Genomic DNA, 25,315 nt, shown 5'->3' with positions numbered 1-25,315 from the left:
GATATCCCTAAGCGGCTTGACTACTGGGCGCAGCTAACCTTGAAAGAAAACGCACCTCTTATCGACTTCTACTTTTGGTAACTCCCCCAGGAGGAGATCACCACTCGGCTGTTTGCATCCGCAGCAAGATTGACAGAAACTCATGCAGGGCAGAGGGATAGAACCATGCCATGGCTCGTATACGTTATTTACGAAACTTGCGGGATTCGACATTGGATGCCTTGGTGGTAATCCAATTTCTCTTTTCACTCAGTGGAGATTAAGAGATGGATGATCTTTTTAAAAACCCACTTGGCTCCCCGCTCTTGCCACGCTGATACCCCAGGTACACCTTTTCAAAGGACCTTTTCGCTCCTTCGATTTGATATTCACGGTCGTTTCCTCCACCACACTCGTTCATCCAATATAATATACTTAGCGTACTTAATTCGTAATCATGTCTTTCAGCATCCGCAACACAATTGCCCTGGGCGCCTTGTCCGCTCTCGCCGCGGCACAAACCACGCCGCCTAAGCTGGACGCAGCCTGCGCCGATGTAGTCATCTTCATGGCTCGCGGCAACGACGCTCCTTACCGTGACGGACGCACCTTTCCATTTGTCGAGGCAACCTGTGGCAAGTTGATTGCTGAAGGCAAGACATGCGACCACATTGATATTCAGTTCGACGTTACCCTTGGTGGAGACTACTGCGCTCAGGTGGCTGAGGGGGCCCGCAATGGTATCTCTCAGATTACCGCCTTCAACCAAAAGTGCCCTTGCACACACATCGTGGTTAATGGCTACTCTGAGGGAGCCCATGTTGTTGGCGATGTATTGGGTGGACCAGGTGGATGCTCCTTTGTGAGCAACGGTCTTGACAGCACCTCTCCTGCTGGCAAAGCAAGTAAGTATACACAGGTTTTGACTTTGCTTTGGTTCAATGCTGACTTGGATAAGTCGCTGCGGCTCTGCTGTGGGGAGATGTCATGCACACCGCGAACCAACCTTACAATGTTCTCGACGGTGCCAGCAAGCAAAAGAACCCACGCTCGTCTGAAGACCTCGCCCGTTTGAACCGCTATGCTCCTGTTCTTCGCTCCTACTGCGCAGCTGGAGACCCAGTTTGTGCTGGAGGCGAGATCGTAGCTGATCACCTGAACTACTTTGAGCTCTACACTGACGAGGCTTCGTCCTGGGTCGTGTCCAAGATCAATGGCGTTGCACCTCTGCCTTCTTGCGCTTCGTCCAGCTCTTCCAGCTCGTCTTCTGTGCCCACACCTACCGCCAGTGTGTCCGCTTCATCTGTCGTACCCACACCTACCGCTAGTGTGTCCGCTTCGTCTGTCGTACCCACACCTACCGCTAGTGTGTCCGCTTCATCTGTCGTCGTACCTGCCGGCTCCTCGAGTGGGGGTGAGCCTTACATTCCTACCCCTTCTAAGGACGCAGAGACACCATACCCGACTTCTCCAGCAACTATTTCTCCATTCCCTCCACCGGTCGACTACGATGCGTGTGTCCTCCAGGTTCACGTAGAGTACGTCTACGCCCACATGTAAGTGTGTGAGAGATGGAACGTGGAAAAGAGTGGTTGGCAGTTGTGGTGGTAGTATCAAAGAGCACATACTCAATACATAGTTGCAAGTTCCGAGGAAATATCCTGGTTCTACCAATACAAGACTATGTTACTGGACCTAGTGCTGGTGCCTGCGTATAAAATGCCGACGATGATTCCATAGTGCCGTTGATTTCTGCAGGGATTACCTGAAACAGAACCAGACATTTCAATATTGGTTATTGGGTTTGCTGGTAACATACTTATACTATTATCCCAGAGTGAAAGTGAGAATGGAGTCTTTGGAAAATACGAGAAGACCAGCTGTAAACCCAGACTTTGCAATGTAAAGAGGGCGACAAGCATATCGGGAAGAATTGGATTTTCATATACCCAGAGCAAAGAGACCAAAAAAAGTATGTAGATACCACCAATACGAAAATAAACGTGAAAGCCGTTAAAAACCGTTGACACTGTAACGCCGTAATGCGATCCCTGCACCCCCGCGGACTTTGGGAACCTCACGTCACCTTTACACCCGAGTCCGGCTCTACTGCGCTCCACGGCCCAAGAAGAGGTACAGTATGCAACACAGCAGCATCTGGAAGTGACGGACAACTATATATCGTGACAGGCATCCCACCCGAACTCTCTAAGCCCTACTACCAACAACCATTCCAACACCATGTATCGAATACGACCGCCCTTGCAAATCCTCAGCGCAACACACCCACCTCTCCCGCGCCCGCGACCAGCCCAACTCCGCTTCTACCAACAACTCCCTTTTGGCCGGGGTCCACGACCCCAATATAAGCGCTTCTCCAGCCCCTCTGGCGGGCTCTCCGGGCTCCTCTACCGCTGGGCCGCGCGCCCAACCTTCTACCGCGACATTGGCATCCTCAGCGCAGGCGCCGGTACCATCTACCTGTACAACCTGGAAGAAGTGCCCGTCTCGGGCCGGCGCCGCTTCAATATCATACCCGCGCAGCTTGAAGAAGCCATTGGCCGCTCATCGGTCGACCAGGTGCGCCAGCAGTACGCCGGGCGCATTCTGCCCGATAACGACGTGCGCGTGCGCAAGGTCAAGAAGGTGCTGCAGCGCTTGCTGCCGTATGCCGAGGGCGAAGGGCTACAAGGACTCGACTGGGAGGTTACGGTTATCGAGAGTCCAGAACAGAATGCGTTTGTAGCGCCGGGGGGCAAGGTGTTTGTGTTTACGGGCATCCTGCCGTTGTGTCGGGATGAAGATGGGATTGCGGCAGTGTTGGGACATGAGATTGCGCATGTGGTTGCGCATCATACTGCGTATGTTGGTTGTTTTTTTTTTGCCCCCTTCTTCCCTTCATATACACACTTTGCTACTACTACTACTACTACTACTACTACTACTACTACTACTACTACTACACATGGACTTTGGCTGATGCAACAGGGATATTTAGAGAACGCATGTCTCAAGCCCCCCTCGTTCTCCTCGGCGTCCTCGCACTCTCCCTCTTCGACATATCGCTCTACTCGGGTAAACTCCTCATCGACCTCTTTCTCTCCATGCCGGCCTCGCGCAAGCACGAGGCTGAAGCCGATTTCATCGGCCTCATGATGATGGCGCAGGGCTGCTACCGACCGCAGGCTGCCATGGACTTTTGGGCCCGCATGGAGAAGATGGGCGGTGGGGAGCCCCCGCAGATACTGAGTACCCATCCGAGCCATCATAATCGCGAGGAGAAGATTCGCGAGTGGTTGCCCAAGGCGTTGGAAAAGGCCGAGGCGAGTGAGTGTTATGGCACGAGTCAGTATGGTATGTGTTTTGATCTCGTTTCACGTTGTTATCGTGTATTTCTTTTCTTTTTCCTCTTTTTTTGTTGTTATCGAGGAATATCTGACTAACGACATGTTACAGCAAATCAATTCAGCTCTGCATTCAGTGGCCTTGGAAGGTGGTAATACGGCCGTTGCCGTGCCTTGTATTCTAACGAGTGACTGTACAAAACATTAACGATTAACTAATAATGATAACGATCTACGGTAGAGGATGCCTTTTTGCCCAAATTCGCCGCCCCTGCACCGACAAATTCAAGCTTCTGCCAGGTATCATAATGTCATAATTTTTTGTACTCTATCCCGGTCGGGTCGCCGGTCTGGACCCGCGTCAGCTTTTGGACGTCGGACGGTTTTGCTAAATCGACACTCAATCTACTCATGGCTTCCTCCTCCTCTGCCACGGCCGACAAGTCGTCGTCGTACCGATGCCTGCCCGCGTCTTCGCCCACATCGATCTCCTTGTCTATAATTACACTTATATTAATGTCGATGCCCTTGCCCATTTCCTTTTCCCGCACCGTCAACCTCTTTTCGTCTTCAAAGTCAAAGCTCTTGCGATTCTTCTCCAAATCTTCGCTTCCATCTCTGCTCACTAAATCTTGCTCTGCCCAGCTCTCAGGGTACCCGGGCAGGGTGGGCATCTCCGAGGGTGTGGCGGGCCGACTGGACGACTGGAAAACGTGCTTGAACAGGGGATAGAGACAGGGAAGAGAGGCTGCGAGGATGCTGACGTCGACTTCGATTTGCGACCAGACTGGAACCCAGGCCCAGCCCCTGAAACCATGTTAGTAACAGTAAACAACACATACAACATGCAAGACCTACCAGCTGAAATCATTGTCCTGCCAGGCCCTTCCTGGTTTGACCGGCCTGCCAGCCATGATAATTTCACATAGCCGCATAGTGCTAGCTATAACAGGAATCAATCCGACAGAGAGGACGACTACCAGAGCCGCTATACCAATTGTTAGCTATGGTCGAATACAGACGCAGCAATGGTAAACGTACTGCGTTGTCTACGATTGAACTTGAAGAGCCGTAGCAAGGGTAGGGGAAACATGAGAAGGACAATGTCGGTAGCGACGTTGATGGCGGCAGAGGTAATCATGAACTCGGACACATCGATGCATCCTCCGTCATTGACGTGCACAATGTCCCAAATGCGAGATATGGGTACACACAGAAAGAGCTGGGCCTGGGCAATGCGACTGTTAGTATGGGGTAACAACGTACTGTGCACTGGACGAGGCGAGCAACCAGAACGTACCGTGAACGAGGAGATGCCAAATGCAGTCATGAAGCCTGCGACTGTCCATACAGCAGGAGCCTGGACAATCCACGGTAAACCTTTTCTCCCATAGCCTATCCTATAGTATAGGGCAAGTATGCTCATCTTGACCGCCCTAATTTGTGAGTTAGGAGTTGGGCAGTGTAGCAGACAGGAGATGCATACCAGTTTGCGACAAAGTATATGAGCATATTGATCCACTGGTACTAGTGGGCAGTCAGTAGTCTGTGTGGGCGCAAGAGTGATGCGAAGCATACCATGAGCATGTGGTTGAACTGCTCGATGCGCAACTCGGTGGTATGGCGACCCTGGCCATGCTCGACTTGCAGTATTATGGTGACTGTCTGGGCAGCCCCAAGGACAGTAGCAATGGCAATGAAGATGTCGTCGAGGCCAAATCTCTTGACAATACATGCACGTGTAAAGCAGCTAGACAGGGTTAGTATACAAGTCATGCAGGGTGGGTGGTGTATGTATGTATGTACCGGAGGGCGACAAACGTCACGGCAACGGTGTACATGGCGAGGCTGACTCTGGCCAGCAGCGGACCTTGGTCATGGCCGTTGGCAAAGACAATGTGGCCCATTGCGTGTAGGGTAGGATAGTGGGAGACGCAAGGCGAGGAGTTGGGACATGGGGTTGTGATGGCGAGCAAGGGACAGGGACAGGAGAAGAAGGGAAAAGGCAAGAGGCGATCGGGCAGACGTGCGATAGCGCCGATGGGGCCTATTTCAGATCTAATACAGATGTGAAGTCAGCAGGAAGGATGGCGACACTGGCAGTGTACCATGTCGATCAGCGCGTTGCAAACGTTTCCGCCGCATGATTGACGCGGCGTTATTTGAAACGCCAGGACGAACTTCCAGAAGCAAGCGGTACGATAAAAACGCGAAGGAGCCATGCGGCCCGTGCGCCAGCCTCGAAATTTATACGTGGTGAGTGACACTGGTGTGACGAGGCCTGTCGCAACGCCTCTCTTGAAACCATGTTTGGGTCGACGACTCCCAATGACATGGCAGCCAGGTGCGAAGAACCCATGGCCTCAGGTGCCTGCAGCGGCAGAGGGTGTTGAGTGGCTTGACTGTTTCTTGCTAGTACACAGTAGTAGTATAACAGGACAGGCCTTGGAACCGAGGGTTGGGCCGACAAATACGACGGATCATCCCGGCCCTACTTATTCACGTCGAGTGCATCAAGAGCCTCCTGTAAGTACGTCTCAAGAAGGGCGGAGAAACGACGGAAATTTTGGCACCCAGGTTCCAGGTCACGGATGGGCGGCTCGCCTGGCAGCCGTTTGCGGATAACAAGCCCGTGGCTGACATAATCTACTAGCTAGGCCCTCGTGTTGAGCTTGTAGTACACTACTCATGGCGGTTGCATCCAGACAGTGTGCAGCATAAACGTCTGGCAACATGGGCTGATGTATGTAGTCGGGTTTAGGGGTGCGAGAGTGGGTAGCAATGGTTTGTGCTAGTTGTGAATGCAATGTGGGTGTTCGGCATGGGCCGGCGGTGCAGAAGCCGTGCGCAGGCACTCAGGGCGATTGGTAGGCTGTGGCATGCCTGGGGGATGGAGGCTGTTTTACTCTAGTTTCCAATGAATGAAGGAACAGAACAGGTTGGACGAGAGAAGGGCAGAACAAGTAAGTAAAGTAATGCCTGGGTGGACGAGGGAGCGAGGACGAGGGGCTTGGGAGCGGCTGATCGGTGCGGGGCAAGCCTAATCAGGCTACGGGTGGCTGACGAGGCCGCGGCCTAGTGCTGGCAGTCCACACGTTGTACTCACGTCACCTTGGAAGCATCAAGAAAAGCACACTGGATTATTCTTCTTGGAGCGGAGCGAAGGGGGCAGAGAGGGGGGAGAGGGGAGAGGGGAGAGAGGGGGAGCCATGTGGCGCTGTACAAGATGCTCAACAATCTGACAAGAAGCATTCACTGCACTCGCCAGCACCACCATCCCCACCACTACTAGCACTACTTACATACTACTGTACTCGCACCACCATCCCCATAGGCCCAGACCCCCCAGCATTCGCCTATTTCAAGCTCCGTCGTGCCCGTGTTAAACCGCGCCTCGCGCCCCTCGCCCAACTCTCTGCCGGCCCCTCGACTGGCGGCTGCACCATCGCTCCGTTGTCTTGTTGCTTGCTTGCTTGCATCGGTGCAGGTGCTACCGGCACAGCAAGTAAGTAAGTAAGTAAGTAGTAGGCGCGCCTTCCCCTCCCCCTCCCCCTCATGCCACTGCCAATGCCAACACCCCTGCTGTACGTACTGCAACCTGCAGTAAGCCCCTCTTGCGCCACTGCATGAGTGTGAGCACGCTCAATTCCTCGCCTGTAACCGCTAACCGTCTTGTTCTCCCAACAGTCGCCCACTACCCCCACCAGAGGCCGCGCCTGGTCTGTCTGGTCCGCCACACGACCACTCCTACCTATATTCACTCCCTTGAATATCCCCTCTCCTCGAGGTCGCCATGGCCACTCACGCGACCATCACCTTTTCGCAGCCGGGCGTCCGTCCCCCTGTCTATGTCACCTCCTCCCTCAGCGGCTGGACCCCGCTTGAGATGGACGTGGCCGACGACACGACCCCTTCGGGCGACCCCATCTTCACAAAGACATTTTCCAATGTAGACCAGGGGAGCTACCAGTACAAGGTCCGTCTTGGTCAAGACCATTGGATCTTGGACGAGTCAAAGCAAACGGGTATGGCTGAAAGCAGGCTCCCCCGGGTGCCCCGCTGACACACAGCAGCTACCGACGACCAAGGCATCCGCAACAATGTTATCCATGTCGAGCCCGTTGCTCCTGAGCCTTCCCAGAGCTCAGCGCCAGACAGTACACTTACACAAGCAACCACATCCAGCGATCCGCCTGCAGCACCCTCTCATGAGCCTGCCTTGAAGCGGCTCGACAGCCGCAAAGACAGCACCATGGACCAGGACCAACTGCCCATCCCCTCAGCTAACCTGGAGCGTGATGTTAAACAAACAGGCGACGTGGATTCGTCGACCGAGCCTGGCGTGCTGGAACCGCCTCATGTGCCCATCGTTGTCGTCGACAAGGTGGACACCGAACCTGCGTCGCCCGAGGACGCTACTGAGGACGCTACCGCTGCCCAACAGACTGCGCATGACACGAAAGCTGCCGACGCATTGCCCGACAAAGTCGGAACTGTACCTCCACACCACGTTGAGCCTGGCACAGGCGATGAGCAAACAGCACCATTATCTCACCATGAATCTTCTCAGGCCGACCCATCGCCCTTGCCGCCCTCCATGGACACGATTGACGAGGAGTCTACGCCTTCATCAGCCGATCACACTAGTTCTGGAGACGCCATGGACACCCCGTCCGAATTGGACGAGGGCGACGAGTTGAACTTGGTACCCTTGCTTAGCCACGAGACTAGTGTAGGCCACGAGAGCAACGGGTTTGCGAATGTACCGTTGTTTGGTCACGAAGCAGAGACTGGAAATCATCATGCCAATCAAGTCCCGCTCTTGTCCCACGAGTCCAATCTACCAGATGACGCCGCTGTTACGACCGACTCTGATGGAGGAGATGAGCTTGACCGATTTCCATTACTGGCGCATGAAGGCAAATCCTCGGCGTACAAGCAAAGCGAGACTGTAGCCAAGAGTGATCATCTCGAAGAAGAAGGATCACATCTTGATAGGCCTCACAGTAATCATAGCGAATCTGGCAGCCACCCTGAGGGAGATGATGGCGACGCGCCTCTCCTGCCTCACGAGCGGGAAGCGGAAACCGCTGATCATGCTGGCTCAGTCTCTTCACAAGACTATGCGCCATTCCCGACGGAAAAGCAGTCCGCTTTTGGCTACGAAACGGAAGGCGCACAAAATCTCTTTGGTGGGCCTGGCCGATATGACTTCTTCAAGACACGGAAAAACAGCAGCCTGCCTCATCGATTGCCTCGATCGGATGCTGAGGACGAAGACTTAAATGATCCGTCGTTAGAGCGCTTTCCCACCAACCGTGATCTAATTTTGCAGCGCGTAGCCTCAATAGGGGCTGAACTCCCCGAAGATGAGGCCACGCACGAGCACCCTTGCTCACCCCAACCGTCAGTCTTCTCGCAAGCATGTTCTTCAGTTGATCTTGTACCAGTTAAATCATATACATCGTTGGCCTCTGTTCCTGAAGCGGATGACAGCGATGAGGAGGATGACGAACAGGACACTCATGACCTTGACAGTTTGCCTTCGCCCATCTACATCGGTAAAAATTACCTTCGTGTATCCAATCCACCATCGGGATTCGCCCGTGACCCCAACGCCACACCCGTCATCAACGCAAGTAAGCAACTGGGAGATATAATGCAGGACAAAGACGAAGACTCAGCAGACCATGCAAAAGAACTGACTGGCGAAGCTAAAAGCATCAACGGACACGACGGTGCTCAGGACGAGTCGAAATCTACCAACACCTTGCGTGATGCCATCTCCATGCCTACCAAGGCCACAACATCTCCGCCCACGTCTGATCTCAATGCTACAACTGAAGCATCCCACCCAGTTTCCAATACAGACTCAGAACTTCGACAGCGCAAAGGTCTTGCCGAAGAGCCCTCGCAGGACACAGACGCATCAGGAACTGCCGCAAAGGATACGACGACTTCCAAAGACAAGGTGGAAAACACGGTACCATCTTTGGCATCTTTACACCAGTCCGAGAAGCACAGTGGCGGCACGCTCAAGCTCTTGTTTGGCGATCGGAAACGAGCCAGGTAAGCCATCATCTTGTTTCTTCTGCACGTGGCTTGTGATGATGTCCCTCCATTCACGCCCCTTTCTCCTTGATGGACCATCATTTTCTATCATGATAGATCTTGCTAACATGACTTCTATTTCTAGTGCATCGGCCCTCGTCATTGGTGGGGCGCTCGCGGCATACTACTACATGTCTGCAAAACCCTAATGACCTCTTTCACTCCCCTTTTGTTTCCCTCTCTCTCTCTCATCACTGTCGTGTTTGATTCTTCTGATGAGCGAATGGCACATTAGACTAGTGCATGATGCATGACGGACGTACAATGAATGACCACGGCTAATGAAATTCATGCTTGGTAATGAAGTCAAGCGCTTTGGCGTACTAGGGCACTTTGCACGTTACTTCTCCTCTCTTGCTCCTTTTGTTGTTCACTATAGGCTTTTTGTTTTAGCCAGGATCCCGCAAAGAGCTTTTGTCAGATTCACAGCTACGTAATGATTGGAAATGATAACAATTGGCAACACAGTCTCTCTCTCCGAGGCAAAGATTCTCATCATATGCATATCTCATTTCATAAAAAGGCGTAAATGCTATCTGCCTGTTCCTAAAGCAACGCTATCTAGGTATCGAAGAATCTCCCATGGTCCTTTTGTGAAAAAGAAATTGCCGGAAAGACTCAAGTCTATGGAGGAATCGTCAGCGAGTGGACAAACTAAGCAGCCCAGAATGTGCCCATTTTTTTGGTATGTTTAACCCACAAGGAAAGCAAGTGTACAAGGAACAAACGTTACAGGCGCAGCCTCGTTTGCCGTTTCTTCTCTTCGTCTCTTCATCCTCTTTCTCTTTCTGCTGCTTTATTTTCTTTTCTTTATTTCTTACAAACGAGGTCTGCTTGCCCCGCTCGATGGTGTACTCACCGACTTGTTCTTGATATCATAGCGGTCGTTGTTCATAACCTTCTCCCATCCAGCAACAAAGTCCTTGACAAACTTGTTCGCGTTGTCCGATGATGCGTACGTCTCGGCAATGGCACGGAGCTCAGGGTGGTGACCAAAGACGAGGTCGTGACGTGTGCCCGTCCACTTCTTCTGACCAGACTTGCGGTCGAAACCCTCGTATAGCTCCTTGCTGGCGTCGGTTGCCTTCCATTCAAGGTTGTTGTCGAGCAAGTTGACGAAGAAGTCATTGGTGAGCTGGCCGGGGCGCTGGGTGAAGATTCCGTGAGAGGAGCCGTCCCAGTTGGCATTCAGCGCACGCATACCACCAGTGAGGACAACCATCTCGGGGGCAGTAAGCCGGAGGAGGTGGGCCTTGTCAACATCGAGCTGCTCGGTGCGGACACGCTCGGTGCCCTTTCCGTAATTGCGGAAACCATCTGTGACGGGCTCAAGGTGCTCGAAAGACTGCACATCAGTCTGCTCCTGGGAAGCGTCGGAGCGGCCCGGCGCAAAGGGAACAGGCACACCGGCAGCCTTCTCAACTGCGGCGGTACCAGCAAGGACAATCAAGTCGGCCAGAGAGACCTTCTTGCTACTGCCACTGTTGAACTTAGACTGAATGCCCTCAAGAGCCTTGAGAACCTCAGCCAACTCCTTAGGGTTGTTTACCTCCCAATCCTTTTGGGGAGCGAGGCGGATGCGAGCACCGTTGGCGCCACCACGCTTGTCGCTACCGCGGAAAGAAGCTGCGGAAGCCCAAGCAGTGCGGATAAGCTTGGCAGGCTCAATGCCAGCGTCGAGAACCTGCTTCTTCAAAGTTTGGATGTCAGACTCGCCAATGATCTCACCCTCGGGCTCAGGGACAGGGTCCTCCCAGAGGAGAATTTCCTTGGGAATCTCTGGGCCGATCCATCTGGAGCGGGGACCCATGTCACGGTGAAGAAGCTTGAACCAGGCACGAGTAAAAGCGTCATGCAGTTCCTCAGGGTGGTCTAGCCAGCGGCGGGTGATCTTCTCGTAGGCAGGGTCCATGCGCATCGATAAGTCAGTGGTAAGCATCCTGGGCTTGTGCTTTTTGTTAGGGTCGTAAGCGTCTGGAATGATCTCCTCATCTGTCTTAGCAACCCACTGGTTGGCACCAGCAGGGCTCTTCTCCAGCTCCCATTCAAACTTGTAAAGGTACTCCAGGTACTTGTTGCTCCACTTGACGGGTGTGCTAGTCCATGTGACCTCGAGACCACTGGTGATGGTATCTGGACCGTTGCCACGGCCGTGCTTGTTCATCCAACCGAGACCTTGGGTTCCAAGGTCTTCCGAGTTGGGGTCTGGGCCAGTGTTTTCGCTGGGGGCAGCGCCGTGTGTCTTTCCGAATGTGTGGCCACCAACGATGAGAGCAGCGGTTTCCTCGTCGTTCATAGCCATACGGCCAAAGGTTGTGCGAATGTCGTGGGCAGCGGCAACGGGGTCGGGTACGCCCTCGGGACCTAGACAAGTCAGTAACGAGTAGAGATGTGTGTATTCTAAAAGGAAACTTACCCTCTGGGTTCACATAGATGAGACCCATGTGTGCGGCAGCCAGTGGCTGCTCAAGGTTTCTCGATGTGTGGGTATCCTTGGCGTCGTTCTTGTGCTGGTCACCGTCCATGATACCCTCGCCCTTGATACCCTTTGCGCCGTCGGCATAGCGGACGTCGCTGCCGAGCCACTCGGTCTCGCCGCCCCAGTAGACAGACTCGTCCGACTGGAAGGTGTCTGAGCGGCCACCGGCGAAACCAAAGGTTGGGCATCCCATGGACTCAATGGCAACGTTTCCGACGAGAAGCAGGAGATCGGCCCATGAGATCTTGTTTCCGTACTTCTGTTTGATGGGCCAGAGTAGGCGACGGGCCTTGTCGAGGGAAACGTTGTCGGGCCAGGCGTTGAGGGGAGCAAAGCGCTGCTGTCCATCACCGCCGCCACCACGACCGTCAGTGACACGGTATGTTCCAGCAGCGTGCCATGCCAAACGGACGCTATTTGCAGGGTTAGATAACAAGACAGAGGCGCAAGGGCAAAGGGCTAAACGTACAAAAAGCCTCCATAGTGACCAAAGTCGGCAGGCCACCAGTCCTGGGAGTCGGTCATCAAGGCAGTGAGGTCCTTCTTCAAGGCATCGTAGTCGAGCTTCTTGAACTCTTCAGCGTAGTTGAAGTCAGGACCAAGAGGGTTCTGTCTGGGGTCATGTTGGCGCAGGATGTTTACCCTGAGCTCGTTTGGCCACCAGTCCGAGTTTCTTGTGCCAGAGCCGGCGACGTTGGGCACCTTCTTGACAGGACACTCGCCTTTGGACATGATGAATGATTGGGTTGTGTGCTGTGAGAGTGGATGGTTCAAACACAGGCTGTAGAGCGCTGTAATGGGAGCGACGTCTAGGTATATAAGCCCCGAGTAGCGGGGCATTCATAAGCACCTGTTCTGGCCACTGGTCGCTGCTCCCCTCCATCCCCTCTCCCTCCAAGTCGCCAGTGGGTCCGCGTATGATAGCTCGATTTTGCCTAGCATGACGGCCAGCCACCCCACTACACGATTCCCTGTGTCCCCAGTGGCCAACAACAGATGACTGACGACATGTATGCCGGCAGCCTATGTATGTATTTTGTCTGCGATTACTTTTTTCTTCTTCCATTAGGCTCGTTGCACTCTTCAGAGTTAACGTGCCCGCACTCTGCTTAGCCTACGCAGTCAATTGCACGAGATTGTCAGGTGAGAGGCGTGTGGACTGGAAGACCCCGCTTTCACGACCGGAACCGGTTCCGCATCACGATCATGGGCGCATATGAAATTCGACCCGTTTGATTGGCCAACGCGAAATCACGTGATGGATATGCGCACCGAGGCACGCAAGACTCTGGTGGCGGAAAAAGACGGCTCCATGTGCTGCACAGTCCAGACACCTACTTTGAGTAAGCATAATCACTCCAGATCTGCACACATCATCTGCTGTCCTACACTAGGCTGTATCTCGCAATTGCCACGCCTGCACACGTATGTCCAAGCATGCTTGCACCCACCAGACAATGCTAGATGCTTCGACGCCATTTACTAGCTGCCACGACTCCATGCCCCAACATGTCTCAACCATCTGGTCGCCTAATACTGGATGTGTGAAGCTATTCAAATGTCTCTCTGCCCTACACTACTTGCTTCAGGCGAAGAAAATAACATTTAGCCAGCGACTGGGAAATCATGTGCGCCAGCTTGACGACCGGTGGCCAGTCTTCTACTCCAGACATACTGTACTACTTTTTACTCACTATGAATCTTCTCTCTTCCGTATGCCATTCCAGCAATTCCGTGCCCCCGCCCTTTCCCTTTCTACTACACGACACTAAACGTGTGACAAGAAAACAGCCGTTTCCTCCATCTAGGACATGCTTGCAACACTGTCAGCTTACATAGTGTTTGAGTGCCATGCCAACCCCACATACTTACATTGCCCCGCATCGCCTCTCAGCAAGGGCCCTCGACATGGGGAAGCTAGGCGCCCGCAGAATTGCCGCTCCCAAATTGTACAGGTCGATTCTGCGAGACAAGCCGCCTGCTTTAAAGCAGTCTATACATATCAGTCATCAGTGGCCTCGCACTCTTGACTCGAATGGTTCATCTGCGTTTCACCGGCTTGTTTGCACTAATAGGCCCGTTTCCACTTCGTCCGGCAGATGTTGGAGAAATCATAGGGCTCCCTTCTTGAAGAGGGGTAAAGATATACCGAGGTGTTCAAATATATAGTACAACTGCTATCTATGTACATACTATTCTGCTTCCTACTTTCCAGTCACTTCATCGGTCTTCTTCTTCTGCGATAAACCCAGTCGTTTAACCAGTTTTACCGACTATCCCAGATTCCACTCAACATGGCACAAGACAAAGCCCAAACGTTTGAGATTCCAAAGACTTGCAAAGCAGGCGTCGTGGTCAACGAAGGCCCGGACTTTTATGTAGAAGTACAGGATGTTCCAGTCCCAGAGATTGGTAGGTTTTCAAAAGTGTACTTTGCATTCTGGGCACCTATGCTCACACGATCCAATAGGACCTACCGATGTTCTCATTAAGCTCAATGTTACCGGCATCTGCCATTCAGACATCCATATCATGGCTAACGATTGGAATATGCCCAAAATGTCAGACTTGGGTACTAAATGCTCTGGACACGAAGGCGCAGGCGTCATTGTAAAGGTTGGGGATCAGGTCAAGAATTTGAAGCCTGGTATGCGAGCTGGCTACAAGGTGAGCAGACCCAGGTGTCACAGCAACCGAATTCATCTACATAATCGTCATTTCTGACATGTCACAGCCAGTCCAAGACACTTGCGGTGTATGTGAGCTCTGCCGCAACGGCAATGAGTGCTACTGTCCAAAGGCTGTCATGACCGGCTTAATGGTCGATGGGTCATACAAACAGTACATAGTCTCGCCCGAGAGATACACAACCCTGATCCCAGACGGAGTGAACGACTACATAGCAGGGCCTATTATGTGTGCAGCTTCGACAATATACACCTCCATTAAAGAATCCCAACTGCGGCCAGGAGACTGTGCAGTTTTCCCCGGCGCCGGCGGGGGTGTCGGGTTACAGGGTTTGCAACTAGCCAAGGCCATGGGTCTGCGAACTGTAGCCATTGACACTGGAGAGGACAAGAAGAAGCTGTGCTTGGAAGTTGGCGGCGCAGAACATTTCATCGATTTCAGAAAGGTGGAAAACGTTGCCGACGAAGTAGTGCGGCTCTGCGACGGCATCGGCGCACATGGCGTCTTTGTTACTGCTGTCCAAAGCTATCCCTCTTCGATATCGTACCTTGGTAACCGTGTTGGTGGCAAGGTGATGTGCATCGGGCTCCCACCGGCTGGCACTCATCACGTCGACGTCGACCCGACCCATATGTGCATGAAGAAGCAGACCATAACAGGCACAATTGTAAGCAGCATGGCAGATGTGGACAAGACACTCGAGTTTGCCAGCCGAGGGCTACTTAAACCCATCTATACAGTATATCCCTTGAGCCAGTTTAACGAAGCAGTACAAAAGCTAAAACGTGGCGAGATTGCCGGAAGGGCAGTTGTAGACTTTAACCAGGAGTAATTGATAGATGATTTAGATGTACAATAGAAAGGGCCTGAGTAATCTCAGTCCAAGTGAATGAATTCCCAGCAAGACTGAGCCTACAATTATCTTTATGTCTTGTCATGAAATGGCTGTCAAGGATGATGCGCTGCTTCATACATACTTACCATGATTCTGAGCTATGGTGCACAGATCACTCCTGATTCACTGCACCTGTCCCATCACGACTCAGCCCTACGTCGCAAATACCACGATTACTGTACCGTACATCTCTCTACATAACGATTGCTTGAGCGATGCGCCCTGGCCTTCAAACAAGCATATGTCGAGGGCATGTCCAGCTCTTCGCACAGTCGGTCCCCAATCGGACACGTCAACACCTCGTCGAGCCGCGCATCCAACGGGAAGCAGCCAGCCGTTGAAGACGACCGCAGCGACGAGGAGGCACTGTTGGCGGACGATCCACTAGATCCCGATTTACCTGAGCAGTACGCACCTCTGCCAATATCCCCCCGCTCACGATACTGAATTGCCTCGCCCAGACTATCATTCAAACGCAAGCCAAAAGCATCTGCTTCTTCCTTCGGCTTCTCACGCTATTTCCCCTCGCCGCTTACGCCCTCCAGTAGTCACGCATCGCCCTCGCCACGATCTCATCGTACAACTCCTTCAAACGGACTTGACTTGAACTATCTCGAAACACCAGGCAGCGCTGGTGAACACACCCAAGACGCCAAAGATGCAAGCGGGTTAGATTGGCACGTTGAGGGGCCGGGCCGAAGGGTGGGCTACGACGATCTTACCGCCATCGACTGGATCTTTGAATATGCAAAGGAACGCCAGCGATTGAGGTACCTTTACACAGGCACCAGCGGCATCCTGGGGCATGTGAAGCAGCTTGCAGATGCAAGTCAGGTCTGGATCATCTTGGTCGCCGCAGGCATACTAAGCGGAGGCATCGCCGCTTTCATTGACATTGCGAGCGATTGGCTTGCGGATCTCAAGACGGGATATTGCCGCAATGTGGATGGAGACGGAAGATTCTATCTGAACAAGAGCTTCTGTTGCTGGGGAATCAACGAAGCACAGGCCTGTCACGATTGGGCTTCTTGGGGCTCGGCTATGGGCATTGGGAGTGCTGGTGGAAGATATGTTGTCGATTATGTCTTGTTTATTCTCTACTCGGTGAGTGTCCAATGATGGATTGTTTAGAAGAACGAGAACACTAATAGCCACTAGGTGCTGTTCGCAGCATGCGCCAGCTTTCTAGTTCGGGAATTTTCTCCTTATGCCAAACATAGCGGTATACCGGAAATCAAAACTGTTCTCGGTGGGTTCGTTATCCGACATTTCCTAGGCGGCTGGACGCTAGTCACAAAGACAATTGGTTTGGTAAGTAGCCTCGCAAGAAACAATTTGTGGATCGCTAGCTAACTTGGCCAGTGTCTTGCAGTCGCATCAGGCCTGTGGCTGGGCAAGGAAGGTCCCTTAGTACACGTAGCGTGCTGCTCGGCGAACCTCTTCATGAAGCTGTTTAGTAGCGTAAATGGCAATGAAGGTCAGTATTTTACGCTCGTTATTTATTACAACCCATTAATTTGAGTAGCACGGAAACGAGAGGTACTCTCGGCTGCGGCTGCAGCAGGCATTTCAGTCGCCTTTGGTGCACCTATAGGCGGTGTACTCTTCAGCCTTGAGCAGCTGTCGTACTACTTTCCAGACAAGACCATGTGGAGCAGTTTCGTATGCGCTATGGTAGCAGCCGTCACCCTACAAGCATGCAACCCCTTCCGCACCGGCAAGCTTGTCTTGTATCAGGTCACTTATCACAGTGGATGGCACGACTTTGAGCTCTTGCCCTTTATCTTTCTTGGGATCTTAGGTGGTCTTTTTGGAGGCTTGTTCATCAAGCTTAACATGGGCGTTGCCGAGTGGCGAAAGAACAGACAATACCTCAAAGGCCCCGTGAGGGAAGTTGTCATTGTGGCATTCGTGACGGCCCTGATCAACTTTCCCATTAAGTTCATGCGCGCCCAAGCTTCCGAACTAGTGCATATTCTTTTCGCTGAATGCGCTGATCTCACCGAAGATACGCTGGGCCTCTGCAAATCTGGCAAAGCGAACACCGGAGTAATTGCTTTGTTACTGGTGTCTTCGGGACTGGGCATCATACTAGCAGGCCTCACATTCGGTCTGCAGATCCCAGCGGGTATTATCCTTCCTTCCATGGCCATTGGCGGTCTCTTTGGTCGTGCAGTGGGACTATCTGTGCAAGTAGTCCAGGCTGCTTGGCCGTCGCTCTTCGTCTTCAGCTCCTGCGAACCTGATGTACCTTGCGTGACCCCAGGAACGTACGCTATTATTGGAGCAGCATCGGCGCTTGCAGGCACCACACGCATGACGGTTTCGATTGTGGTCATTATGTTTGAGCTAACTGGGGCTCTCACGTATGTTCTACCCATTATGATTGCAGTCATGATCAGTAAATGGACTGGTGATGCCATCTCCCCACGGGGCATCTATGAGTCCTGGATACACTTCAAAGGGTACCCTTTCCTCGACAACCGCGACGACAACGGTAGCTCGATTCCAGATGTCAGCGCAAGCCATGTTATGACACGCATCGAAGACCTGACGGCCATAACGGCAACTGGACACACTGTTGGGTCGCTGCGTGAGCTTTTGTCTCAACATCGGTTCCGTGGGTTTCCCGTGATTGACAACAGCCGTGATGCCCTCTTGCTGGGGTACATATCAAGAACTGAACTACAATACGCGCTTCAGACTGCCCTGACGCCTCCTCGGAACCTAGCGCCTGAAACGGAAGCGTACTTTGCCCACCAACCCCTCTCTGACCCCACGACTTCCCTCGATCTCCGGCCGTGGATGGACCAAACGCCTATGACACTAAATGCTAAAGCTAGCTTTCAGCTTACGGTATCCATGTTCCAGAAGCTCGGGTTGCGATATGTCTTGTTCACGGATCGAGGCATACTCAAGGGGTTGCTTACCAAGAAGGATGTTTGGTACGTCATGGAAGGCATGGAGGACGAGCGTGAAGACGATGGTAGAGGGGGGCTCGGAGAGGGGAGACAAGAGGATGAAGAGGATGAGCAGAGTGACCTACTGGGCACGGCGGAGGAGGAGCACGCAGGCTTGATTGGTGCCCATGGTAGATAGGAAGCCGAAACTGAGACTTGACACCGTGTCTAGCACCTTCTATGCCAGTGGGCTTGAAGAAAAAAGGTCTCGATCTCTGTTGGATCGTCATGTGATGATATCACCGCATGTCGCGCATGCGGTGTAGGCCACGCCGGCGGGGGATTGCTCGTTTGGCAGGTCGGCCGTTGATCAGGGCCACGGGGAGGGCTTCCCGCCAGGAACACAAGGCAAATCAACAAGCGAAGCTCTCACCGACAGTGACGCTACGACCAAAGCATACTGTCGGCCTCGGACTTGGTGCGACGTGTCGTCCGGCTCTTGAGGAGTGCAGAGAGTGGAGTGGATACAATGCAGTGCCAGCTGCATGGCATGGTCTGTGCAGCGCAAGACTCGGCCAGCCAATCACAGACGAGGTTGTGGGTGTGGCTGTAAATGGCTTAGCGTTAGGCGATGCCGCGGCTTGCTGCTTGGACCTGCATCCACCCGCCCTTAACATCCGGCCTCGCCCATTCAGACTCCAGAGCCTTCTCTCCCCGCCGCCCCGTCTGTGACTCGGCCTTTGTTTGTCCCAGTACCCCCGATCCCCTTACACTCGTTTCACCGTCAAAGAACAAAAATCGACACCCGCCATGGATGCCTTGATCGTCTAACGTCAAAGAAGCACGGAGCGGCTATGACTAGGCCTTGGCATACGTCGCGATCCGGCAGACGACGTGAATCGCGCTGAAAGAACACCAACGCTTGCACGCGATAGCGGCGCCTCGCCAATCATATTTGCCAGATCTACACCATAATAACTCTTCCCACCACGCCCACACCATGGCCCACGCGACCGACCTGGAGCGCAGGAGCAGAAGGAAGCATTCGCATTCGTCATCCAGGGCTTCGAGGACGCGCTCCTCGTCCAAGAAGCCTCATGTTTCGCCTCCTGTGCCAGACATGTATCCGCACGACCATGCACCACCGGTCCAGGCTACCCCTCACAGCCAGCCCCAGTATATACCACATCAGCGCTCCTATTCCCAATCTACTGTCACATCACCGCCATTATACCACAGCTACTCTGCGAGCCCGCCTGAGCGCTCAGATTACGGACAGATGCCCGGAGCTTATCCTCAAGATGTACCGCGTTATTGGTCTCCTCCACCACAGCCTGTTCAGCCTTATGCCAGCCAATCCACTATCCGCTTTGCTTCCCCACCACCTCCTGAGTCTCGCGGCCAGGGTCCTTTCCAGCAGCAATGGGATAGTCTTGACCGCATGGCTACGAGGTCTTTTACCAATCTGCGTGACACGGCTGGAAAGGGAATGAACAAGCTGACTACCAACTGCATCGAGCGGCCTACAGCTGCTGTCGCGACCAAGAGCATGCAGACTTTGTGCCGTGGGGCAGCGTTATACGACGTCATTACCTCAAAGTTCGACTCTGTTATTACTAGTATCGATGACGAACAGTTCAGCGGTAAAGAGCAAGATTTGATGATGGAGTTTGGTGACCAGATGGACTACGAGGAGCCCGTGAAAACGAGCCCGCCGCTTGGCGGAGGTAGACGTCATGGTCGGGAAGAGGTTTCTCCCAAGCCTGGTAGTGACAAAGGATCAAACCATTTCTCAAAAGTATGGCTTTACTCCAACTCACGCCTGCCACCGCATTTACCCCCTTTTAAAGTGTATCTCCCGACGTATCCCTTGTTGTGCTTGGCGGCAACGTACTCTGAAAAGGCGTACCTACCTCCCGGTACCAAGAAGAGCTCTGAAATGGAGACACACATCCCTGCCGACTGGCGTAGCGGCACCAAAGCCATGGTCCTAAAGTCTATACCCGTTGAAGAGCTGAACACGATCGTGTTTGCTATTCGCGGAAGTCAGACATTCATGGACTGGGCTGTCAACTACAACTCTGCGCCAAGCAGTCCGGCCAAGTTTCTCGATGACCCGGGAAACTTATGTCACGCGGGCTTCCTCTATGTCGCAAAAAAGATGATCAAGCCAGTCGCAGAGCGGCTCAAGGTCTTGCTACAAGAGAATCCTGCGCGCTCTAATTGTAGTCTGCTCATTACCGGCCACTCCGCAGGCGGAGCGGTCGCCGCGTTGCTATACGCGCACATGATGAGCACCAAGGTTGAGTCTGAACTCAGCTACCTCACTAGCTTCTTCAAGCGGGTGCACTGCATCACTTTTGGTGCGCCGCCAGTCAGTCTGCGGCCGCTCAAGAAGCCCGAAGACAAGCGGCACCGAAAGAGTCTTTTCTACAGCTTCATCAACGAAGGTGACCCTATACCGAGAGCTGACAAGAGCGTGCTCCGAAGCCTGCTCAAGCTGTACGCCAGTCCTGCACCCACCACGGCCTCGAGCTCTGGCTCTGCAACGGCGTCGTCGTCCAGAACCAATGTCTCGCGCTCACATTCTTCATCCCCGCCAAAATCCAGATCCAAACATGGCTTTGCTGCACGACTCTCACGAGGATCAAAAATCTCGTTGGAAACAAACAATACCCAATCGTCTTCGTCTTCTTCACTGCCCGCTTGGCCAATCCCGCCCTGCACCCTGTCGCCTGCGGGCCGACTCGTCGTATTGCGGCAGAGAGTAGGGACCAGGAGCGAGGACGACGTCGAAGCCGTGACAGTGGACGATGAGATGCTGAGGAAAGTTGTGTATGGAGATTTGCTCAAGCACCAGATGACGACTTACAAGAAGCGCATCGAGGGTGTTGCTGTTCGCGCCGTTACCGCAAACGGTGTTTGATGAGACTGCCAAAAACTTTTCTTGACGAATTTGTATGCCTCACGAATTACATGATTACGAATCTCTTTAGAAAAGAAAATGAAAAATATGTCCGAGTCTACTCGTCTCAAATCTGCTTTTGAACAGGATACGTGATCAGAGTCATAAGTGTTGTGTCCAATTCTCCTCGTAGGCAACATGCAAATTGACCATTATCCTTATGCAACAATGATATCCCCAAACAAAGAGGTTTTTTTCGTAACAATAATTCATCTCATGCAGATATATTCGTCAACGAAAAAACCAACAGTGGTATACTCAATCTATATGCCTAGCCTGGAAAAAGTCGCCTCCCCTGCAGCATCTACGCCATGATCAAATCATACGCCGCCTTGGTACTCATAAGCACCAGAACATAATGCGCTATAATACCCGCAGCACCATAATACCTGCCCGTACCCCCTCGCTCCGCACTCCTCGTATACCCGACCGAATAAAAAATACGATTAACACTCCACGCGGCGCCGAGCGCCGCCGTCGCCAGTGGGAATCTCAGCCCCGAAATGAGCATAGCGCAGAGAGCGGTAGGGTGGTTCTCGCCGAAGTTTTGGTGAGCGCGCTGAGCGGCGTTGAAGGCGAGCATGGCGGATTTGGAGGCGGGAGCTGCGGTTTGGATTTGTTCGTACGACGCGTATTCGAAGGGGTACGGGATCTTGGCTGCTTTGCGGAAGGAGCCTACGCGCCCGCCGAGCCAGATGCCGATGAAGAAGGTGGAGACGGCGGCGCCAACGACATAGCTAAAGAGCGAGGGTTAGCTATGGGAGAGGCGAGGGTTGATGTGCTTGTTGTTGTGTGGGAGTTGGGGAAAAAAGAGGGTTAATTGAATGATGGATACATACCTGTACTCGTCTGGAACCTGGATAATGGCCATGATGTCCGTTATTGTTGTTGTTGTCGTATCTCTTCACGTTCGTCTATTCGCTGCGTAGTCGAGTCGCCCTTTCCAAATCTTGTAAGGAGAAAAAAAGTTGTGGACAATCAATGTTAAGTAGCCAATTCGGCCCTTCTTATACGTCTCTTTTAATTGTTTTTTTTTTGAGGCGCTGGATCGATGTAGAAATCGGTGGAATGTTGTGGCTTCGAAAGGGAAGGGGGGTGGGAAAGCTACCGCCTGTTCAGGAGTCATTACGCGGACCAGTTTCAGCGGGGCTGCGGGTGCTGGTTTCCCCCGACTCAATGCTAAACAGCAAGGCTCCAGCATGCGTTCGGTGCAACATTCTTGCCGATTGCTACGGTACAGCTATGCTCCAGAAAAATATTGTAGTTCAGTGGTCTGCATTGTTGGGATTACACGTTGTTCACAGCGTCGTGTGCTATGTGGCTAGACGGGTAGGGTGTGTACGCCGTGCCCGTCGGACAGAAAGTGTTCCCATTGCGAATTCAGGCGGCCAAGCAGAGTCGAGGGTTGCAAGGTTTTGTGTCACCAAGTAATTTTCTTACATCATGCAACCGCCTTGTTGTAAGGAAACGATCTGTTCAGGGTGTTCAAAGATGTCTCGTAGGAGAAAGTGGTCGATGCAGGTGAATAGTTGGTGACTTTTAGTAGAAAAAACGAACAAGAAAAATGGCGACGTTTGGGATTAAATTGAGTTCACAGACAAGACTGGGCATTGACTACGAGCGGATATCGTGATTCCTCGGCTCTATGACGAAAGCTTTGCTGACCGGATTCGAACATGGGATCAATAACGTAGTGAAATTAGAACGGACAAATCCGGACTTGTTCTCTTTGGTGTATCATAGATATATTCATTCAAAGCAGGCTAATATTCTACTCTGCTTGATCAAATAAGCTTATGCTCTTCTCGGGCAGCATGCGGAGCTGTCGTGTAGTATGATCTATGTTTCAAGCTTTCACGACAGATGACCCCATCTTCTCATCCTTTACTACCTGTGATTCCCGACTCTTCTAGTGCCTCCATAGTACCTTGGAAATTCTGTCACTCGTCAGCCTCTATTCCATCTGGGATACTGCTTACCTCAGAAAGTGTACTTACGGGTAGTGCTGCAAGCAAGCATATTAAATTCCCTATAACAAAGATGGCCCATGAAGCAGACGCCTGAACAACTAGTAGTTTCATATACTTCCACGACGTCTCCCTCCAAATTCGAGTGTACATGTGAATAACCGCGATTGGTAAGGCGAGGATCGTCTGTGCAATGTATCGACACGTGAAAAGAAGCTTCAAGAAGCCAGGGCTGTAATTGGTATCTTGGGCCCGACGCTTGGACGACTTAACGTGTAACTGGAAGCCTCGAATGATACATAGAAGAATGATGGCAGCTGCAATGTTGAGAGTGTGGTAGCGAGGTACAGCAGAGCATTCAATCCCCCTGTCGAGCAAGCGGCTACATCGTCACTTCATATTCTTATTCGTCATGGAAATAGACGCTATCCATCGCGCTATCTGTACGATACCCTGCGAAGTTATGTACTGCACGAAGATGAAGAGTGTAGAGTGGAATATAGCTTTATTAGCGACAGTCAAAGGGGAATCATGGGTGTTGCAGACGAGTTTTCCCAGGAATTTGGCTGCTGGATTCCCGGCTATGCTATCGACAATTTGGTAATGGAATGTCTGGCAGGTTCGTCGGCCGACCCAGAAGCGGAACGTGTCGTAGAATGTGGAGCAAACGGCAATAAGGAGTAGGGAGAGAAGGGTATTGTTGATGATTGTGGTAAACTGCAGTATGGTGTATAAGGCAGGCTCTGTGACAAGGTTGGTTAATTGCAAACTGCGAGGCAAAGCGTATAGATGTACTTTCTTGCCATAGATCACTCCACACCGATCGCGTGGGAGAATTTTCTCGAGCCATGTCGATTGAAAACAATGGGAAGGAACAGGGTGGATAGAGATCGTGGAGAATGCAGGGTTGGGCAAGTCGATGATTTTTATGTTCGTTTGGGAAAGTGAGGCAGAGGCCAATTACCCTCAGGCAACTATATGCCTTCTCTTCTTTACACGCAATCACGGCAAGTACGTCATTGATTACGGACTCAGTCCTAACTCCTTTCACTTTCACCAGTCTATTCTCGCTCGTACATGCAAAAGTGAAACCTGACACCCTGCTCCTCAATCGCACCCTCCTCAAGATTCTCCCCCGTAAACTCTTGAATCTCACCCCTGTTGGCATTCCTCCATATTGTTGCCTCGTCCAAATTAACATGAAAAAAAGTATCGCACACGAACTCCTTCTCGATCTTAGTAAGCAATACACGCTTCGTCTGCGGAAGTTCAAGCGCCGTTCGGTATATGCTAGCCCCACCAATAATAAAGATTCTATCAATCTCGAGGTCCGCAGATGGTAAATTGCTCTTGTCCTCGCGCTCAAGCTGAGCAATGGCGTCAAGGATACCAGAGCACACAAGTGGGCCTTCGACTTCTGTCTTCTTGTCTAGCTTGTTTGCAAATGCTTCTGGCTTCGAGGTGATGACTATGTTGAGGCGATCCTTGAGAGGCCGGAATTTGGGCGGTATGCTTTCCCATGTCTTGCGACCCATGAGTACAGCATTTACTTTCCTGCGCCCTTCCGCTGGGACAGAAGGCGATGTACGCTTCGTCACTCGTGCGAAGAAGCCCATTTCCTTTTTGAGCTGTGGCCATGGCAAGACCCCATCCTTTCCTATGCCGAGGCTCGGCGTGGCAGCAAGTATCAAAGTGAGTGTTGGGGGTTTAGGTGGCATGGAAGATGATGCGTCTTGTTCCTGGATGGCTGAATTTTTCTTTGGTGTAGTCGATGTATCCAGATTGGTGGTAGGATGCTTGTTAGACATTGCGTGGCGTCTTCTAGAACCAAGACGACTCTAGAATATCAGAGACAATTGAACGTAGCGTCGAGACGAATAATAAGCGGAAGACATGGATGTGGGTCGTCATATCGACGTGAAAGGTATGCGGGGCCAAACGCGCTAAGTGACGCGAAGGAACGTGACTTTCAACGTCAGTCCTACCT

At 52.3% G+C, this 25,315-nt stretch overlaps 11 protein-coding genes across 11 annotated transcripts; 6 read left to right on the top strand and 5 right to left on the bottom strand.

Annotated features, from left to right (window-relative positions):
• The first annotated feature begins 325 nt into the window (after positions 1-325).
• On the top strand, positions 326-1,851 carry COCSADRAFT_327530 (carbohydrate esterase family 5 protein). The gene is made up of 2 exons (XM_007702347.1): positions 326-884; positions 938-1,851. Exons 1-2 carry the CDS (start codon positions 437-439, stop codon positions 1,537-1,539), a joined length of 1,050 nt encoding a protein of 349 aa, XP_007700537.1. The 5' UTR covers positions 326-436; the 3' UTR covers positions 1,540-1,851.
• A 210-nt stretch (positions 1,852-2,061) lies between these two features.
• Positions 2,062-3,557, top strand: COCSADRAFT_327571 (uncharacterized protein). Its single transcript, XM_007702346.1, has 3 exons — positions 2,062-2,840; positions 2,978-3,333; positions 3,436-3,557. Exons 1-3 carry the CDS (start codon positions 2,221-2,223, stop codon positions 3,477-3,479), a joined length of 1,020 nt encoding a protein of 339 aa, XP_007700536.1. The 5' UTR covers positions 2,062-2,220; the 3' UTR covers positions 3,480-3,557.
• Positions 3,558-3,634: 77 nt separating this feature from the next.
• On the bottom strand, positions 3,635-5,230 carry COCSADRAFT_90923 (uncharacterized protein; the record flags this gene model as incomplete). Its single annotated transcript, XM_007702345.1, has 7 exons — positions 3,635-4,130; positions 4,182-4,311; positions 4,365-4,551; positions 4,624-4,759; positions 4,810-4,850; positions 4,902-5,073; positions 5,130-5,230. The coding sequence occupies 7 exons, from the start codon at positions 5,228-5,230 to the stop codon at positions 3,635-3,637; spliced, it is 1,263 nt and encodes a 420-aa protein (XP_007700535.1).
• A 313-nt stretch (positions 5,231-5,543) lies between these two features.
• On the top strand, positions 5,544-5,948 carry COCSADRAFT_171682 (uncharacterized protein; the record flags this gene model as incomplete). Its single annotated transcript, XM_007702344.1, has 1 exon — positions 5,544-5,948. One exon carries the CDS (start codon positions 5,544-5,546, stop codon positions 5,946-5,948), a length of 405 nt encoding a protein of 134 aa, XP_007700534.1.
• Positions 5,949-7,116: 1,168 nt separating this feature from the next.
• On the top strand, positions 7,117-9,583 carry COCSADRAFT_160822 (uncharacterized protein; the record flags this gene model as incomplete). Its single annotated transcript, XM_007702343.1, has 3 exons — positions 7,117-7,348; positions 7,397-9,392; positions 9,520-9,583. The coding sequence occupies 3 exons, from the start codon at positions 7,117-7,119 to the stop codon at positions 9,581-9,583; spliced, it is 2,292 nt and encodes a 763-aa protein (XP_007700533.1).
• A 668-nt stretch (positions 9,584-10,251) lies between these two features.
• On the bottom strand, positions 10,252-12,645 carry COCSADRAFT_91618 (uncharacterized protein; the record flags this gene model as incomplete). The annotated part of the gene is made up of 3 exons (XM_007702342.1): positions 10,252-11,798; positions 11,851-12,326; positions 12,383-12,645. 3 exons carry the CDS (start codon positions 12,643-12,645, stop codon positions 10,252-10,254), a joined length of 2,286 nt encoding a protein of 761 aa, XP_007700532.1.
• Positions 12,646-14,207: 1,562 nt separating this feature from the next.
• COCSADRAFT_171679 (uncharacterized protein) lies at positions 14,208-18,595 on the top strand (the record flags this gene model as incomplete). Its single annotated transcript, XM_007702341.1, has 8 exons — positions 14,208-14,325; positions 14,384-14,580; positions 14,648-15,429; positions 15,757-15,903; positions 15,958-16,600; positions 16,655-16,807; positions 16,859-16,973; positions 17,022-18,595. 8 exons carry the CDS (start codon positions 14,208-14,210, stop codon positions 18,593-18,595), a joined length of 3,729 nt encoding a protein of 1,242 aa, XP_007700531.1.
• Positions 18,596-18,692: 97 nt separating this feature from the next.
• COCSADRAFT_327430 (uncharacterized protein) lies at positions 18,693-19,102 on the bottom strand. The gene has a single exon (XM_007702340.1). It carries the CDS (start codon positions 19,071-19,073, stop codon positions 18,810-18,812), a length of 264 nt encoding a protein of 87 aa, XP_007700530.1. The 5' UTR covers positions 19,074-19,102; the 3' UTR covers positions 18,693-18,809.
• A 414-nt stretch (positions 19,103-19,516) lies between these two features.
• COCSADRAFT_91745 (uncharacterized protein) lies at positions 19,517-21,322 on the top strand (the record flags this gene model as incomplete). The annotated part of the gene is made up of 1 exon (XM_007702339.1): positions 19,517-21,322. One exon carries the CDS (start codon positions 19,517-19,519, stop codon positions 21,320-21,322), a length of 1,806 nt encoding a protein of 601 aa, XP_007700529.1.
• Positions 21,323-21,665: 343 nt separating this feature from the next.
• On the bottom strand, positions 21,666-22,232 carry COCSADRAFT_92016 (uncharacterized protein; the record flags this gene model as incomplete). The annotated part of the gene is made up of 2 exons (XM_007702338.1): positions 21,666-22,098; positions 22,201-22,232. 2 exons carry the CDS (start codon positions 22,230-22,232, stop codon positions 21,666-21,668), a joined length of 465 nt encoding a protein of 154 aa, XP_007700528.1.
• A 1,997-nt stretch (positions 22,233-24,229) lies between these two features.
• On the bottom strand, positions 24,230-25,219 carry COCSADRAFT_37184 (uncharacterized protein). The gene has a single exon (XM_007702172.1). It carries the CDS (start codon positions 25,134-25,136, stop codon positions 24,390-24,392), a length of 747 nt encoding a protein of 248 aa, XP_007700362.1. The 5' UTR covers positions 25,137-25,219; the 3' UTR covers positions 24,230-24,389.
• Positions 25,220-25,315: the final 96 nt, after the last annotated feature.

This window comes from Bipolaris sorokiniana (assembly GCF_000338995.1).
Source record: "Bipolaris sorokiniana ND90Pr unplaced genomic scaffold COCSAscaffold_8, whole genome shotgun sequence".
NCBI classification, from domain to species: Eukaryota; Fungi; Ascomycota; class Dothideomycetes; order Pleosporales; family Pleosporaceae; genus Bipolaris; species Bipolaris sorokiniana.
Note: the sequence above shows the minus strand (reverse complement) of the source record. Positions and strands in the feature narration are given on the sequence as shown.